General features: G+C 36.2%; 1 protein-coding gene across 7 annotated transcripts in view; it reads left to right on the plus strand.

Moving 5' to 3' along the window:
* The first annotated feature begins 1,212 nt into the window (after window positions 1-1,212).
* LOC127788697 (uncharacterized) overlaps window positions 1,213-16,013 on the plus strand; it is a 50,790-nt gene continuing 35,989 nt past the window's right edge. For 2 of the 7 annotated variants that reach the window (XM_052317273.1, XM_052317277.1), the window contains exons 1-9: window positions 1,213-1,363; window positions 1,868-2,159; window positions 5,924-5,968; window positions 6,279-6,341; window positions 6,880-6,942; window positions 7,109-7,171; window positions 7,365-7,427; window positions 7,541-7,603; window positions 7,756-7,818. In XM_052317273.1, coding sequence (XP_052173233.1) covers window positions 1,935-2,159; window positions 5,924-5,968; window positions 6,279-6,341; window positions 6,880-6,942; window positions 7,109-7,171; window positions 7,365-7,427; window positions 7,541-7,603; window positions 7,756-7,818 — 648 coding nt within the window. In that variant the 5' untranslated portion in view covers window positions 1,213-1,363; window positions 1,868-1,934. Of the gene's footprint in view, window positions 1,443-1,867; window positions 2,160-5,923; window positions 5,969-6,278; window positions 6,342-6,879; window positions 6,943-7,108; window positions 7,172-7,364; window positions 7,428-7,540; window positions 7,604-7,755; window positions 7,819-16,013 lie in introns of those variants that run through there. The other 5 variants (XM_052317275.1, XM_052317279.1, XM_052317274.1 and 2 more) reach the window with 4 other exon arrangements.

Below are 16,013 nucleotides of genomic sequence, written 5' to 3' on the forward strand. Positions count from 1 at the left end.
TTGGGAGCTGAGAGCTTATGAAAGAATCATGTTTATACTCCTAGAAGATGAAAAACTGAATGCATGGACCTCCGCTGCAAGGGCAAGAGCTTCAGCATGTCATGCGTCATTTGCAGACTTTATCACATTATCTCGAAGCCATTGACGCTTATAAAGTCAAAATATGAAAATGCCAAAGCTACAAATAATATAGAGACTTAAAAATATCAAAAAAGTCGCTTGCATGGAGAAGAACTTCAAGAAAAATGAGGAAAATGAAGGCATGTACGAGATTTGTAGGGCTAGATATTTTTCTGCCTGGGACTCCTGGACAAAAGTGTAGGGAGCAATTAATATGTCCTGTTAAACAAGTGGACAGAATAGATCTGCAAAAATAAATAAAAGAATCGAATGAATGAGACAATGCCACATGGCCAGGCAAGGAGCCCTTCCACATGCATGGTTGTGACTTGCCGTGTAGGTTCTGCAACAACCTCACACGCGCCTGCACTCGCGTCACCACAACACCGCTAAGCTCGGTGGGCGAGTGGCTTGCACCCTTAAGTGACGTCACCCGGGATGCCTCGTACCCCTGAGTGACCCCCATTTGGGGTGCCCCAAGCCCACACGACCACGTTCGACCCTATGCGCTACTGGCCCCTTGCCTGCGTAGCCCTGCGCATGCTCATTCCCGAACCTTCGAATGACTCTTACCCAGTAACCTTCACTCGAGGGTGCCATGTGCACTTCCATGATCCGCGCTCCATTAGAGTCAATACAATAATTTGACATCAGGATTAAAGTATATCGATTTCTTTAACACTTCACCTAATAAATTAAGACTTAAACTAATTTTATCTAACAAGCATGGAATAAATTAAGACTTTGACTTGATTTATCCACGTTCATTTAAGACGATATTACTACAAAAATTATTATTTTTTTAAATAATATTATCAATTTTTTATTCATGTACCAAATAAGCAATAAAAATGGTAATAACTAACACAAGAGTTATAGTTTAGTAACAGGTGACAATATTAATTGCCATGAGATCTTGAGTTTGAATCTCGACAATTTCGGTTACTTTGTAATAAGGTCCCGAGTGATAATCTTATTTACTAAATAAAAAAACAATGGTGACAACATGCAATTTGTGATAGACGGAGGGGCACAAAAGCGAAGCACTGGAACTTGCGGGGCGCCATTCTAATTAACCCTAAATTAGAAAGTTTGTTCTTGATGGCGTTCGGACACATTAAATTTAAATTACTGTTCATCCCTTCGAATTCGATCTCCAAATTTCTGCTACTTTTTGCATCTCTCTTTGTGAATTCAGTTTGTGGAACAGAGTGGACGAGCCCTAGCAAGCTTTGGATCTCTTGTATGCAATGCTTCTGTTTCTATCATCTTTCCCTTTCGTTTGTTTCTCGGATTTGCATATGTTCGTTCCATTGTGAATGGTAGGGGTAATTGTTTGATTCTCTCTGTGATATGTGTTTTTGGATACCAAAACTGTGTCCGTGTGGAAATGGTTTCCTTTATCTAATCCTTTCTCTCGCATTGATAAATCTCGTTATTAACCTAGATTTCAATTGTTTCTGGGGTCTGAGATGCGAACGATCTGATGCCATTTGTATTGATTAAGTGGTCCTTTTTTTTTTAAATTTTTTTTATCGATTTATATTTTGATGTCTTCGCAGCTTTTATGCGTCAAAGTTAAAAAGCTAACATGAGATTGAACTGTATGAGATCTGACTCTGAATCAGCTAATCCATTTATTTGAAGATGCAATTTTTGCGTACATTCTGAATGATGTCAGGTGATTTGGGTTAAGATTTCAATAGACAATGGAGTTTGTATAATTATGGGTTTTGTTATACCGCAGGTACAAACGTTGTGTATTACTTTTGTTACTGAAGGCAGATTTGGGTGTTGAAATTTGAAGTGAACAAATGGAGGATGAAAAGAAGAAGAAGAAAAACAAGAAAAAGAAGAACAGGCAGATTAAGACTACAGATGATGCCAACCAGGGTGGTGCGGAATCAGCTAAAGTAGACAAGAATGGTGGTGTTGAGGAGAATCATCAGCGTCAAACTTCAGAGCCTACAGATATAGAAAATGATGTGCCAGACACTTTTGGGGATGTAGATAGCCGTCATGCCAATGGTACTGAAGGCGTAAGTTTGGTTTCAAGTTTCAACTGAAATTAGTTATTTATCTATAAGTTGGAGTTTAATTTGAGTTCACATTTTTTTCTACTGTATATTTGACAAGGTGTGGATTAGTTACAGTGCACCTTGTAAATGTTAACCATGTCTTCTTGGTTATGGTGTAGTCCATTTCTTGTTAATTATATGATCGTCTTGAATGTACAATTGTTTAATTACTTCTGTACATGTAAATCAAGTGTTATACTTGCATTATAGTAATTGTTGGTTAAATCTAATTTTGTTTTTACAGATAATAAGGACAGGGTTAGGTCTGGACTGAGATATTGGCACGATCAGTTCTCATTCTGATCTCTTGACTAGTTTGCAACTTTTGAATTTGATTGACTTCATTATAAATTGTTAGAGCTCTTCTCAGGGGAGAAAGTACTGTGACTGGCATTTGGACAAAAGATTGCTCTTATATAGCTCTTGTTAGTACTTTGGGGTAGGCTGGTGACTTTTGGTCAATAATGAGCATTTTAAACTTTAATGGGAGTAGATTAAGTTTCTATGAGCCTCAAACTGATGACTGATGAGCTCAGCAGATTGTACCTAGGTGTAGTGCTTTGGAGTTAAACCCATGAACCTGCCCACATCTGACTAATTAAATTTTAGTTAAAATATAAAGCCTACTAAATGGTTTTAAGTAGGTTGGCTAATGAGCTTAATAAGTACCCAATCAAATCAAGAATTATAATGCAGTAAAATTTGCTGTATTGATTGAACCACTACCATATGAACTTGGGTTAGAATGCTATGATCAGAGGTGGAGATGCCAGCCATGATAAAAAGGAAAGAGAACTATGAAACAAGGAAAAAGAGGCTGCAAAAGAAATTGGGTTAGAATTATGTTGGTTGGATTGGGTCTGAGAGTTTGATTCAGCCATTATCCAGCCTGACCTTATTGGTTAAGCATTAATAACTTCCACCCTGAATTAACCTTTTAAGATGCACCTTTGATTAAGAGAATTCAGTAGTGTAATTTGGAGTAAACCCTCTGAAATATTACCAAGTGTCAGACTTCATGCATCCTAAAAGATATTAGGGATGGCATGGGAGATGTATGAGGAAGAGTAACTGTAGAATGTAGTTTTATGTTCTTTTTTGGGGTGGGGGAAGGTTCTATACCATTCAAATATGGTCCATGCAATAATCTTATGCTACACTAGACTAGGTCCTTAAGAATTGTTTCTTTCTTTTTTCTTGGTGGGGTGGGGGGTCAGGGGAGTAAATGAGGTACCATTTGAGATGGAATAGTTTGGCTAATTTTTAAGAGAACTTTACTTTTTCTTCTTCAATCACTTATGTGAGGCAAGTCTTTGGTACAATAAAGTTGCTCTATTTGTGACTAGAAAGTCATGGGTTTGAATGGTGGAAATAATCTATTTACAAAACAAGGATAAAGCTATGTGTACAAAAACAACTCCCTCAACCCTTGCAAAGCAAAGAGCTTTGTACATTAAGGACGTCTTTTTTAATCACTTTTCTGATGTTGATAATATCTTTTTTCTTCTTCTCGTGAATCTCGCCTATCTTTCCATCTTTCACCCTTTTATTTTCTCATCTTCTCCACTAGAACTTATTTTATATGCAAAGCGATCTTGAAGTTTTTAGCATAGTTGTTGAAGGCGCAAGGTGCATTGAGGCGCAAATTAGTGCTTGGGGCCTAGGCGCAAGGTGCAAGGCAAAGCGCGAACCTTAGACACACGAGACACACATTTATTTAAAATGCTTACAAAATACTTGTACACTAATGTTTTCAATATGTACCTATAAAGAGGTCAATACAAACTCATAAAATCATAAATGACAAATGACTAACCCTATAATAACAACTAATGTTATTGTAGAAAACAATTAGTTTATTTTGCAATTACTTTCTTCTAACTGCAAAAGAGATTAGAGGGAAGAAAAAATTATAGCAGAATGCACTGCACAAAACAATTATAAGAAAATAATTAATTTCTGTTAAATTGCAAAATAAATTAGAAGAGAGAGAGAGAAAAAAAAATAGTAGAGCACACAATGAAAACATTTGTTTCTTAACAAGAAATTAGAAGAAAGAAAAAAGTTAAGTAGAAAATAGCGAAAAACAATTACAGAAATAATCAGTTTCGTTTAAATTACAAAAGAAATTAGAAGAAACAAAAAAAAATAAAACATAACACAGATGTGAGTAGTTCTCCAATAAGTGAACATCACTGCCAAAGGATCTCAATGGTGAGTGGGTGATTCAATTGACCTTTAACTTACACCACTAGGTTCACTTCTCACCAATATACAAGAATATGCAACCAAATTAACTAGAAATAAGATCTAAGATGACAAATGGACAAGAAATAGTGTTTTAATACACTTATATAAACAAGGCATGCGCTTTGCACCTTGTATGAGGTGCACGCCTTGTGCGCCTAGGTAGTGCCTCAAGCATGGTGCTACGCCTTAGTGGTGATGAGGCGTACAGAGCTGTGTCTCAAGAGCCAAGGCAACATCTTAAGCATGGCGCTGTGCCTCAGTGGTATGCAACCAAATCAACAAGAAATAAGATTTAAGATGACAAATGAACACTAAATAGGGTTTTAATGCACTTGTATAAACAAGGCATGCACCTTGCGCCTTGCATGAGGCGCGCACCTTGTGCGCCTTGCATGAGGCCCGCACCTTGTGCGCCTAGGCTGCACATCAAGCATGGTGCTGTGCCTAGTGGTGATGAGGCGCACAGAACTGTGCCTCGCTCCCAAGCATGCCTTTGCCAACCATGGTTTTTGGTATATATTTTCTCACAACTCACAAGTATTCTTAGGTAAAAAATATATAAGTATAATGAACTAATATTTAAGTAGAAATGCATTTTTTTACATGATTAATTGGCATCGAAATAGAATATGGGTCCGTTAAGACACTCATTTTTCAGATAGATTGTATTTATTATATCTCATTTTTATGCCTAAACATTTTATATTGGTTGGTGTTAAAGACAAACACATTTATTACAATAAAGCCAACCAATAGAAAATGTTTAGGCCAAAAAATGAGGTATAATAAATACATTGTAAAAATGAGTGCAACAAAGCCATAGAATATATCTTATTGGGTTTCTAATTGTAAAAAAAAAAAAAAGAAAGAAGGTTTTGGAATTGGAAGTACATTTGGTTATTTTATACAAGTCTAATACTTCCATGCGTTTTAGAACATCTGGTATACTGTGTATTTTATAGTACCCAATTCATGTGCTCTAATGATCAACACGTGCCAAGTAACTTTGCTACAGTTTAAGTTCTCCTTCCTACTTGGTTGTTTGCATCAAAATTCTTGAATACTATTTTACAGGCTTCAATTTTATTTTCTTTACATAATAAAAGATTGTACTAATTAGCATCAAGGTGATGCACTTTCAAAGTTAAGGAGGAATTTGTACAAGATATATGAAAAAAACTGATCCTTGAAGGTGTTTGATCTCCAGATAGTTACCAAAATGGAAAATATAAGCTGTATATATAGAGAAAGATATTCAACTATTTGGAATTTAGTTTAGTTGACCCTCCTTTCCCTCCCCCGTGTGAACACAGAAATATTTTTTTCAGTATCCATGAATGAGATCATGTTATTCATTTCTCATTAAAATTAGAACCTTGTTGTGTTTACCTGTCATTTTTTTGGGGTGGGGTGGATCTTCTGTTCAGCATCTAAAATCTGTCAATTTTTGGCATTTCATCAAACTTTTGGTGCAGTCAGTGTTGGATGAAGCCGAGAAGCAATACTGGATGAGCAAAGTGGTGAGGGTTGCTTCTGATAATTATCCTCTTTTCCCATTGTGGTATCAATATTTCATTCATTTTGTTTCAGCATTTTTATCACCATCATCATCACAAAGTCTTAATCCCACCAATTGGGGAATATTTTGTCTAGAACCCATATTGAAAAGATCTGATGGTTTTTTTGCTAGCCTTCATTTCTCCTTTATCTGGGGTTGAAACAGCTGTGTAATGAGTACTACTTTAAACACTAGAAGTGTTGAGGGAATTACTCAAACGAGGTTACAAATTGGTTTTCTATTTCTTATGATTAGTAATTGACTGATTACAGGCTGGCTTGGAAGGGACAGTAAAAGAGTTACAAATTGAAAATGACACACTTGTACAGAAAGAGGTAAAAAATTATGAAGTTACAAATTTATTTTCTGTTTGGTATGATTAGTAATTCTCTGATAGTTTACAGGCTGACATCGAAGGGACAGTAAAAGAGTTGCAATTGAAAGGACATGTGTACAGAAAGAAGAAATAAAAATATGAATTAAAGGGAGGAATGCATTAGTAGTATGATATTAGCTAGATGTGCTTTTTTTTGGAAACTAGTGAGCACAAATATTATTAATTAAAACCATAAAGGAAATACAACGATCCTTAGGAAACACCGGACCCACCCACCAAAAACCTGGAACAAGAACAAGAGAAAACCATACAATCCATTACCCCCCCCCCCCCCCAAAAAAAAAAAAAAAAAAAAAAAAAACACTAGCTATTAGGGAGACCATGCCACCCAAGACAAAGCCAACCAGCCTAGAGGCTTATCGGCCAAGCGCAGAAGAGCTAGATGCACTTAATCTTTCATTATTGCACTTCTCTTCTTCTTGTTATAATCTGATGCTTTCTGATGAGATATAAATTTGTTTACCATGTACTTGCAGGTTTGCTTGGAAGAGTCAATCATTAAATTGCAAAAAGAAAATGAAATGCACAATCATAAAGAGGTAAGAGACTTTAATTTATTTAATAAATTAATGTACTAGAAATTTAATTTACAACTTTGTAGACATAGTAGTACTTTTTTCTTTTTCAGCAATGAAAATAATCTTCAACATATGCTATCATGCTCGTTGTTTGACAGAGAAATTTATTCTTTTGTATAACTTACAGGCTATATTGGAAGAGACAATTAAAAAGTTAAGGGAGGAAAATGATACACACATGCAGGAGGAGGTAATCATATCTCTTCTATTGTGAGGATGAGGAAGAGTTAACTCAATGTGATGATGTATCTAAATATATATCTACTATTCACGGTTTGTTAATGTGACAAAGAACTTGGTAAACAAATTGAGTTTTTCATCTATTTGTGTCAACCTGCTGGTCATAAAATTGTAATAAATCCATTCTACTGTTTGACTTGCAGAGTTTTTTGAAGATGAAACTTTTGCAATTACAAAATGAAAAAGATTCCTGGCTTCAAAAAGAGGTATTGTTTTCATTGGACAATGGATCATCTTCTAACCTGGGTGTTTTTAAGTGTTCCTTAAAAATGTTCAGCAAGTGGTTTTGTATAAACTAAGAAAGTGTTGTTGTGTGTAGGGTGGCTTTGAGGAAAGAATCAATCTATTGATGGATGATGCAGCTAATTTGAGATTGAAAGGGGTAATTGCTTTCTTTTACTCCATGATTTTCATCAGCAACATATACTTTCTTTCCTCATTACTTGTGTGCTTCTCTTTTTATTATCATTTCCTTGGCTGCACTGTTGGAAATGTGTTTTGCATTTGACGATAGACTCATACTACATTTTCCAGGCAAGTTTAGAGGAAAAAATCAAGCAATTGGAGAAAGAGAAAGATTCTTGGGTACGCAAGGAGGTAGCTTCTTTGTTATTTTTTATTTTGGCATTTTAGAATTTTATTTATTGTGAGTATTTATCTTGTTTTTTGTATGCTGATGGCTTTGAACTGTTTTGAGGTATACTTAGCTATGTAATGAATTGAAAGTTCATTGTAGTTTCTTCTGTTATTCTATGAATACATGGTTGAAACTTTTGGTTTACTTAGTGTTTTCTGTGCACAAACAATTTTGTTGTGGATTTCATCATTACCAACTAGTTAGCTTCTTTTGTTTTTCAGAAGTAGTAGATGTCTTTCCTTCTTCCTTATCCATTGTGGTTATATTTAGTACTTTCTGATATAACCCACATAGAAAAATGTGCCTTTCACTTTAATTTGCTTGGATATATTTAGTTATTTATTATTCATCAAAACTGGAAAAAGTCATCTGTGATTCTGTTACATGTTTAATGTGAAATCTTTTTAATAATTCATGTTATCATATGACTCCCTGTATTTTCCTATATCACCTAAATGATTAGGTTATAAGAGTGTTGCATTTCATTAAGATGTTGATTCATTTTCTGCCTTTGAGGTGGGACTGTTCTACGATGACATGTGCTTGAAGTTTGTATTCAGTATGTTTATAGTGTGATGCTTGGTTTTCCAGATCTACCTATTATCTTTTCATTTTTCATTGAAAAGTGTTGGAAAAATATGGCAATGTCTTTCATTGAATTGGTAGACATATATATATATATATATATAGAAGCTGCTTACCTAGATATGGAAACAAATCCCCTAATTGAGTAATCTTCTATTTATAGAAATATAGATATAATCACATCCTAATTATAGCTTTAAATCTATAGAATATTGACTAATCACATATAATCAAAGCCTTGATTTCTTTGCCTTTATCCATGGCACTCCCTCTCAAGTTGGTGCATAGACATTCTCCATTCCAAGCTTGGCTATAATCTTGTGAAAGACCGGCCTACTGAGTCCCTTGGTGAGGACATCGACTAGCTGTGATTCACTTGGTATATAAGGTGTGCAGATAAGACCATTGTCCAATTTCTCTTTAATAAAATGTCGATTAACCGCAATGTGTTTTGTTCGGTCATGCTGCATAGGATTGTGTGCAATGCTGATAGCAAATTTATTGTCACAATACCTAGGGCCATCCCACTTGAGTCTTAGATCGTCTAAAATAATCTTCAACCATAGCAGTTCACATATACCCTGTGCCATTGCCCGAAATTTTGATTCTACACTTGACCTTGCCACGACAGGCTACTTCTTGCTCCTCCAAGTAACTAAGTTTCCTCTCAAGAAAGTGCAATTTCCTATGGTAAACCTCCCATCAGCCATCAAGCTTGCATAATCAGTATCTGTGTAGGCCTCTAAGGTAAGTTTGCCCCTCTTTTTGAATAAAATCCCCTTTCTTAGAGTACCCTTGAGGTAGTGTAAAATTTTGTAGACTGCTTGCAAGTGAAGTTCCTTGGGTTTGTGCATGAATTGACTTAGTATGCTAACTGCATGGGTTATATCCAACCTTGTGTGAGATAGGTAAATTAGTCTGCTGACCAATTTCTGATATGCTTTTTTTTTTCTGTGTCCCTATCTCCCTCAGCTTCACGAAATTTGAGACTAGGGTCAATTGGGATGTTGAATGGTTTGCAAGCCATTTTCATGTCTTGCAAAAGATCAAGGACATACTTGTGTGTCATGTCCCTAGGAGTAATAGAGGGGCAATATTGTAATAGGGATATAATAGTTGTTAAGAGGTATTTTGCAATTTCTTAGGATTATAGTTGTGCTGCGCATGGGTGCATGGGCTGAGGCCAAACAATTGTATTGCGCATGGGTGCATGGCTTGTGAGGCTATAAATAAGCCACTGTTGTAGGAGGGCAATTATGTTTTGAAATGAAATTGAATTCTCTCAAATTCCCTCTCATAATTTCTCTCTCAAATTCTCTTTGATTCCTCCCTCCCTCTCTACTAATCTCTCCCCAAATTTTGTCCAATTCCCCCTCCATTCTCTTATGTTCTTGGTCCCAATCCCTTTAGATTCTTCCGACCTCCAGTTCTTTATCCTAGGTATATGATAATTGGTATTAGAGCATCGTTCCTCGACTGTGATTTCAATCGATTCTACTTAGAAATTATCACAGACTTTAATGTCTTGATTAATCTAAATGAATGTGTACAACATCATTTTTTAAGGAGAGGATTATTAGCAAAAAAGGAAGGAAATAATTGACAGCATCTATAACATCTCGCATCGAGCAATAGGAAGGACCAAATCAACTTACCCTGATAGGCCTATGCGAACTTCTCAAGAGTCACCTATCATTGAGCTTCCCTAGTTCAAGCACACTCAATCTGAGAGTTCTTTATCTATATTTAGTCCAAAAGTTATCTAGTTGGTGTTGTTTGCTTTCCTTACTATCCTCGATATACATACTAACTTCTCTAGAGTCTCTTCTTGGACTTGACCTTGGGCTCTTGAGGTATTACATTCTCCCTCCCTTGAGCACATGACGTCCTTGTCATGTGACCTTACAATTGGTCCTAGATCTTCTCCCTTTTGGGGGCTACCATCCTAGAAGCCTGCCAGGTCCACTCCTTGCTCAGGCCCTTGCTCCTCGGCACCATTCCCCGCCCTCATCAGACTACCTTCTCCAAGGGTCGGCTCTGATACCAACTGTGACGCCCTGCTCCCACTCATGGGTGTCACTCGTGAACAATCATTCGAACTGTTCACATGTCCAGTCATTTGTGAAGGGCGGATTATGTTTCAATACGAAACGCCCTAAGTGGGAACTAGGCTTCGTCCTTCCCTTCCCTCAACACCAGAATCGACTAGCAAATTGGGCTTTATAAATTCCACACTCTTCTAATTAATTTCCATTTAAATTGCCCAAAATCCATTTTTATTATTTTATTTCTTCTTCTATTCCAAATATTCCACCGGGCTCCATATAATTCAAAATTTCAAAATTTTCCTTTACCATCAAATCCAATCTAACCCATTGATTTATCCCAATTTCAAAGAAAATACTCTCTTTTTATTTTTCCAAAGATTGGAATTTTTGCCAAAATTTTCCAAAATAGCCCTTTTCCCAAAAATTAGCCGAATTTGCCCAAAAATCCTTTCTTTTTTTAAATTCTTCCGGGGCCCACAATTTTTCCAAAAGTGCCCAAATTATCTCAAATATTTTAGAAATTTAAGAAAAATCAGCCGGCGGGGCTTGTTGGCGCGCGTTGGGCTGCGTTTGCGCACCTGCTGCGGCCCCTTGGTGGCCTCAACTGCTGCCACCTCATTTGTTTCTCTCCTTTTTTTTTCTTTTTTTTTTTTCCTTTGGGCTTCTTAGCCCAAACTTTCCAGATTTAATGCATAAAAAATATACATCAAGAATCTCTTTTTTTTTTCACAAAATAAAGCTCACACAACCATTTTGATGCTTATACAACATACATCAAAATACAAATACAAGCTTATACAAATGCTTTCAAAGCTTCAAGCTTCCAAATCCCTTTTCTCTTGGCATGTGAGTGACCTACAAGGTGAGGTAAAAACCTCATGAGCTACAATGCTCAGTATGGGTGCAATGAATATAAATATGATTATGTATACCAAGTGCATGCAAATGAGGCTAGGTTTTTTCATCTTCATAACCCACCAAGGTTTGAGGCATTAACCTACCATTTCCCTCTATCCCCACGGCCATGAGTCTCATAAACAAATAAACATGCAAATGCTACATAAAAAGTTTATAAACCATATTTACCAACTTGCATGGCCACCTTCACATGAGGCCATCCCTTACCTTTAGATTCTTGGAAGTCTCCAATGCTTGCTTCAAGAAAGCCCTTACCACCATCTTCTCCCACCGAAGGAGAAATTTCAAGAAAATGCCTCACTTTTTAAACTAATAAAACTCAAGGATGAAGGAAGGATTGGAAACTTACCTTGTTTCCTTTCTTTTTCCTCTCATTTACTATTCTTCTTCATTCTTTCTTCCTTTCATTCTTTCCTTTACGTTGGAATATTTCTCCCAATTCTTCTTCTTTCTTTTTCTTCTCTCTTCCTTTCTTTCTTTTCTTTCCCTTTTCCTTTCTTTTCTTTGATATTTCTCCAAATTCAAGACTACATCCTAGCCCTTGATTTTTCTTTGAGAGAACAAATCCCAACCATTGAGAGGAAACACAATCCATGCCATGGGTTTTCTTAAATCTCAACCTTTGATGGATAATTGAAGACTTAATCTTTACCATCCAAGAAAGCACATTCCAATCCTTTAGTCTTCTTAAATCTCAACCATTGATGGAGAAATGAAGAATTAATCTCCACCATTCAAGAAAGCACAATCCATGACACTTGGGAAGAATAAATCTTATCCTTTAATTTCTTTGAAGGTTAAATCTCCACCTTCCAATCATTCTTCCCTTATATATATATATCTACATATTTGGCAATCCATGGCAACTTAAAACCTTTAATCCCCACCATTGGATTAATTCCAATTCTAAGACTAAATCTCCACCCTTGGATTAAGTCTCATCTTCCCATATATTAGCCATTTTCATATATTTATATGACTAATTTCACACATCACATGAGTGACTAATTTCACTCATTTTCAATATATATATCTCCATATTTTCAAGACATTAATGGAGACTAATTTCAATTTCTTTTTGGATTTTCTTTAATCCAATATGAACATGGCTTTCACAAATCAAGAATGACCAATTTCTTTTCCTTTTTGATTTATTTATATCTTCCCTCTCTCTTGGACAAGAGTTTGCCATGTGTCACTCCTTGACACTTACTTGGCTTCCAACCCTTCATCTTGGCCATCCATTTTCCCTCTCACATTTCAAGACTAATATAGAGATATTCTCATACATATTTATATCCCTTGCTCATAATTACCATCAACCCACACAAAGCTTGATTTATTCACCAAAAAAATAAAAAATAATAACTAACATTATTCGATAAAAATCGATTCGCTCCTGCGCCCACATAGGATGTAACACCTTGTGTTACCGGTGTTAAAGGAATGAAAGAAAATTTCGAAAATGCCATTTGAGAAAGAAGTGAGGAATAAGGTGATAAATGGCTGAATTGACAGCAGAAAATGCCTCGAAACTTGGATGTCTAGGAAAGTGGGCATGAGATTGGTGAGCATCTCGAGGCAAGATTAATGGCACTAAAGGTAATCAAACCAGGAAATTATTTCTGTGTAAGTTTGAATTGTGGCCAAAAATTGAATGTTTGTGAGGGACATTCGGGGGGGTCTAAGGGGCCCTGAAGGTGGTCTGGTTTTGTAAGTGGAGCAACGCTGAAGCGTTTTCGGAATAAATAAAGGTCCTATGCGGTTGCAGGGACGAATCGATTTTTTATCGAATAATGTTAGTTATTATTATTTTTTTTTTGTGAATAAATCAAGTTTTGTGTGGCGTGATGGTAATTATGGGCAAGAGATATAAATATGTATGAGAATATCCCTATATTAGTCTTGAAATGTGGTAGGGAAAATGGATGGCCAAGATAGAGGGTTGGAAGCCAAGTAAGTGTCAAGGAGTGACACATGGCAAACTCTTGTCCAAGAGAGAGGGAAGGTATGAATAAATCAAAAAGAAAAAGAAATTGGTTATTCTTGATTTGTGAAAGCCATGATTATGTTGGATTAAAGAAAATTCAAAAAGAAATTGAAATTAGTCTCCATTAATGTTTTGAAAATATGGAGATATATATATTGAAAATGAGTGAAATTATTCACTCATGTGATGTGTGAAATTAGCCATATAAATATATGAAAATGGCTAATATATGCGAAGATAAGATTTAATCCAAGGGTGGAGATTTAGTCTTGGAATTGGAATTAATCCAATGGTGGAGATTAAAGGCTTTAAGTTGGCATGGATTGCCAAATGTGTTATAGGGAAGAATGATTGGAATGTGGAGATTTAACCTTCAAAGAAATTAAAGGATAGGATTTATTCTTCTCAAGTATCCTGAATTGTGCTTTCTTGAATGGTGGAGATTAATTCTTAATTTCTCCATCAATAGTTGAGATTTAAGAAGACTAAAAGCTTGGATTGTGTTTTCTTGGATAGTAGAGATTAAGTCTTCAATTATCCATCAAGGGTTGAGATTTAAGAAGACCCATGGCATGGATTGCGTTTCCTTTCAGTGGTTGGGATTTGTTCTCTCAAAGAAAATTCAAGGGCTAGGATGTAGTCTTGAATTTGGAGAAATATCAAAGAAAAGAAAAGAAAGAAAGGAAAAGAGAAGAAAAAGAAAGGAAGTTGGACGAAGAATTGGGAGAAATATTCCAACGTAAAGGAAAGAATGAAAGGAAGAAAGAATGAAGAAAGTAAGTAAAGGAGAGGAAAAAGAAAGGAAACAAGGTAAGTTTCCAATCCTTCCTTCATTCTTGAGTTTTATTAGTTTAGAAAGTGAGGGATTTTCTTGAAATTTCTCCTTAGGTGGGAGAAGATGGTGGTAAGGGCTTTCTTGAAGCAAGCATTGGAGACTTCCAAGAATCTAAAGGTAAGGGATGGCCCCATGTGGAGGTGGCCATGCAAGTTGGTAAATATGGTTTATTAACTTTTTATGTAGCATTTGCATGTTTATTTGTTCATGAGACTCATGGCCATGGGGGTAGAGGGAAAGGGTAGGTTGATGCCTCAAACCTTGGTGGGTTATGAGGATGAAAGAACCTAGCCTCATTTGCATGCACTTGGCATACATAATCATATTTATATTCATATTTACATGCATTGCACCCTTACTAAGCATTGTAGCTCATGAGGTTTTTACCTCACCTTGTAGGTCACTCATGTGCCAAGAGAAAAGGGATTTGGAAGCTTGAAGCTTTGGAAGCATTTGTATGGGTTTGTATTTGTATTTTGATGTATGTTGTATAAGCATCAAGATTGTTGTGTGAGCTTTATTTTGTGAAAAAATAAAGAGATTCTTGATGTATATTTTTTATGCATTAAATATGGAAAGTTTGGGCTAAAAAGCCCAAGGGAAAAGGAAAAAAAATGAGGTGGCAGTAGTTGGGGCTGCAGTAGGCGCACGGGCACAGGAGCGCTGCTAGCACCCCACTGGGCTCGCCAATAGGCCCGCTAGCCGATTTTTTTTAAATTTCTGAAATATTTGAGATAATTTGGGCCATTTTGGAATAATTGTGGGCCCTGGAGAAATTTAAAAAAAAAGGAATTTTTTGGCAAATTCAGCTAATTTTTGTAAAAATGGCTATTTTGGGAAATTTTGGCAAAAATTCCAATCTTTGGAAAAATAAAAAGAGAGACTATTTTCCTTGTAATTGGGATAAATCAATGGGTTAGCTTGGATTTGATGGTGAAGGAAAATTTTAAAATTTTGAATTATATGGAGCCTGGTGGAATATTTGGAAAAGAAGAAGAAATAAAATAATAAAATGGGATTTTGGGCAATTTAAATGGAAATTAGTTAGAAGAATGTGGAATTCATAAAGCCCAATTTGTTAGTCGATTCTGGGGTTGAGGGAAGGGAAGAACGAAGCCTAGTTCCCACTTAGGGCATTTCGTGTTGAAATATAGTCCGCCATTCACAAATGACCGAGCATGTGAGCAGTTCGGATGATTGTTCACAAGTTACACCCGTGAGTGGGAGCGGGGCGTCACAACATGCTACCATCCTAATTTACATTATTAACTTTCTATATTTACATAAAACACTGATCCTAGAATATTCTAGGATCAAGGCCAGATCAGTCTTAATTGAGCATAATTCCAACAATTCTAGACGGAATTGAGGTTGATATAGCAGTACGGGCAAACTGTCGAGGAGCTTGAACAGAACTGATCGGCTAACAATTCCAATTTGATTCCTAAGGAACCAAGGACAAATTGTCACCAAACGAGGCATTCCTTGGAATTGATTGAGGTGACTTTGCAGGACAGTTTTTGAAGCTAGTCGAGTTGCAGGAAGTAATTAGGTAAGTCGAGCTATAGGCGATCACTACTTGTGATTTGGAATAGTTGTTCGATTTTCTTAGAGGTGTTGGTAGTAGCTTAGGTGGATTCCTCCGACTTGGTTCGTTCGTTGAGTCTCAACACAATGGGCTGCTAATTTTTTATCACCGTAAGGTCCGAATTGGAAAGTGTCACATAGCGAGGTTATCCTTTGCTGGAGTCTGAAATTCTTAGCATTTGATCCATGGTC

Source organism: Diospyros lotus, chromosome 13 (assembly GCF_014633365.1).
Source record: "Diospyros lotus cultivar Yz01 chromosome 13, ASM1463336v1, whole genome shotgun sequence".
NCBI lineage: Eukaryota > Viridiplantae > Streptophyta > Magnoliopsida > Ericales > Ebenaceae > Diospyros > Diospyros lotus.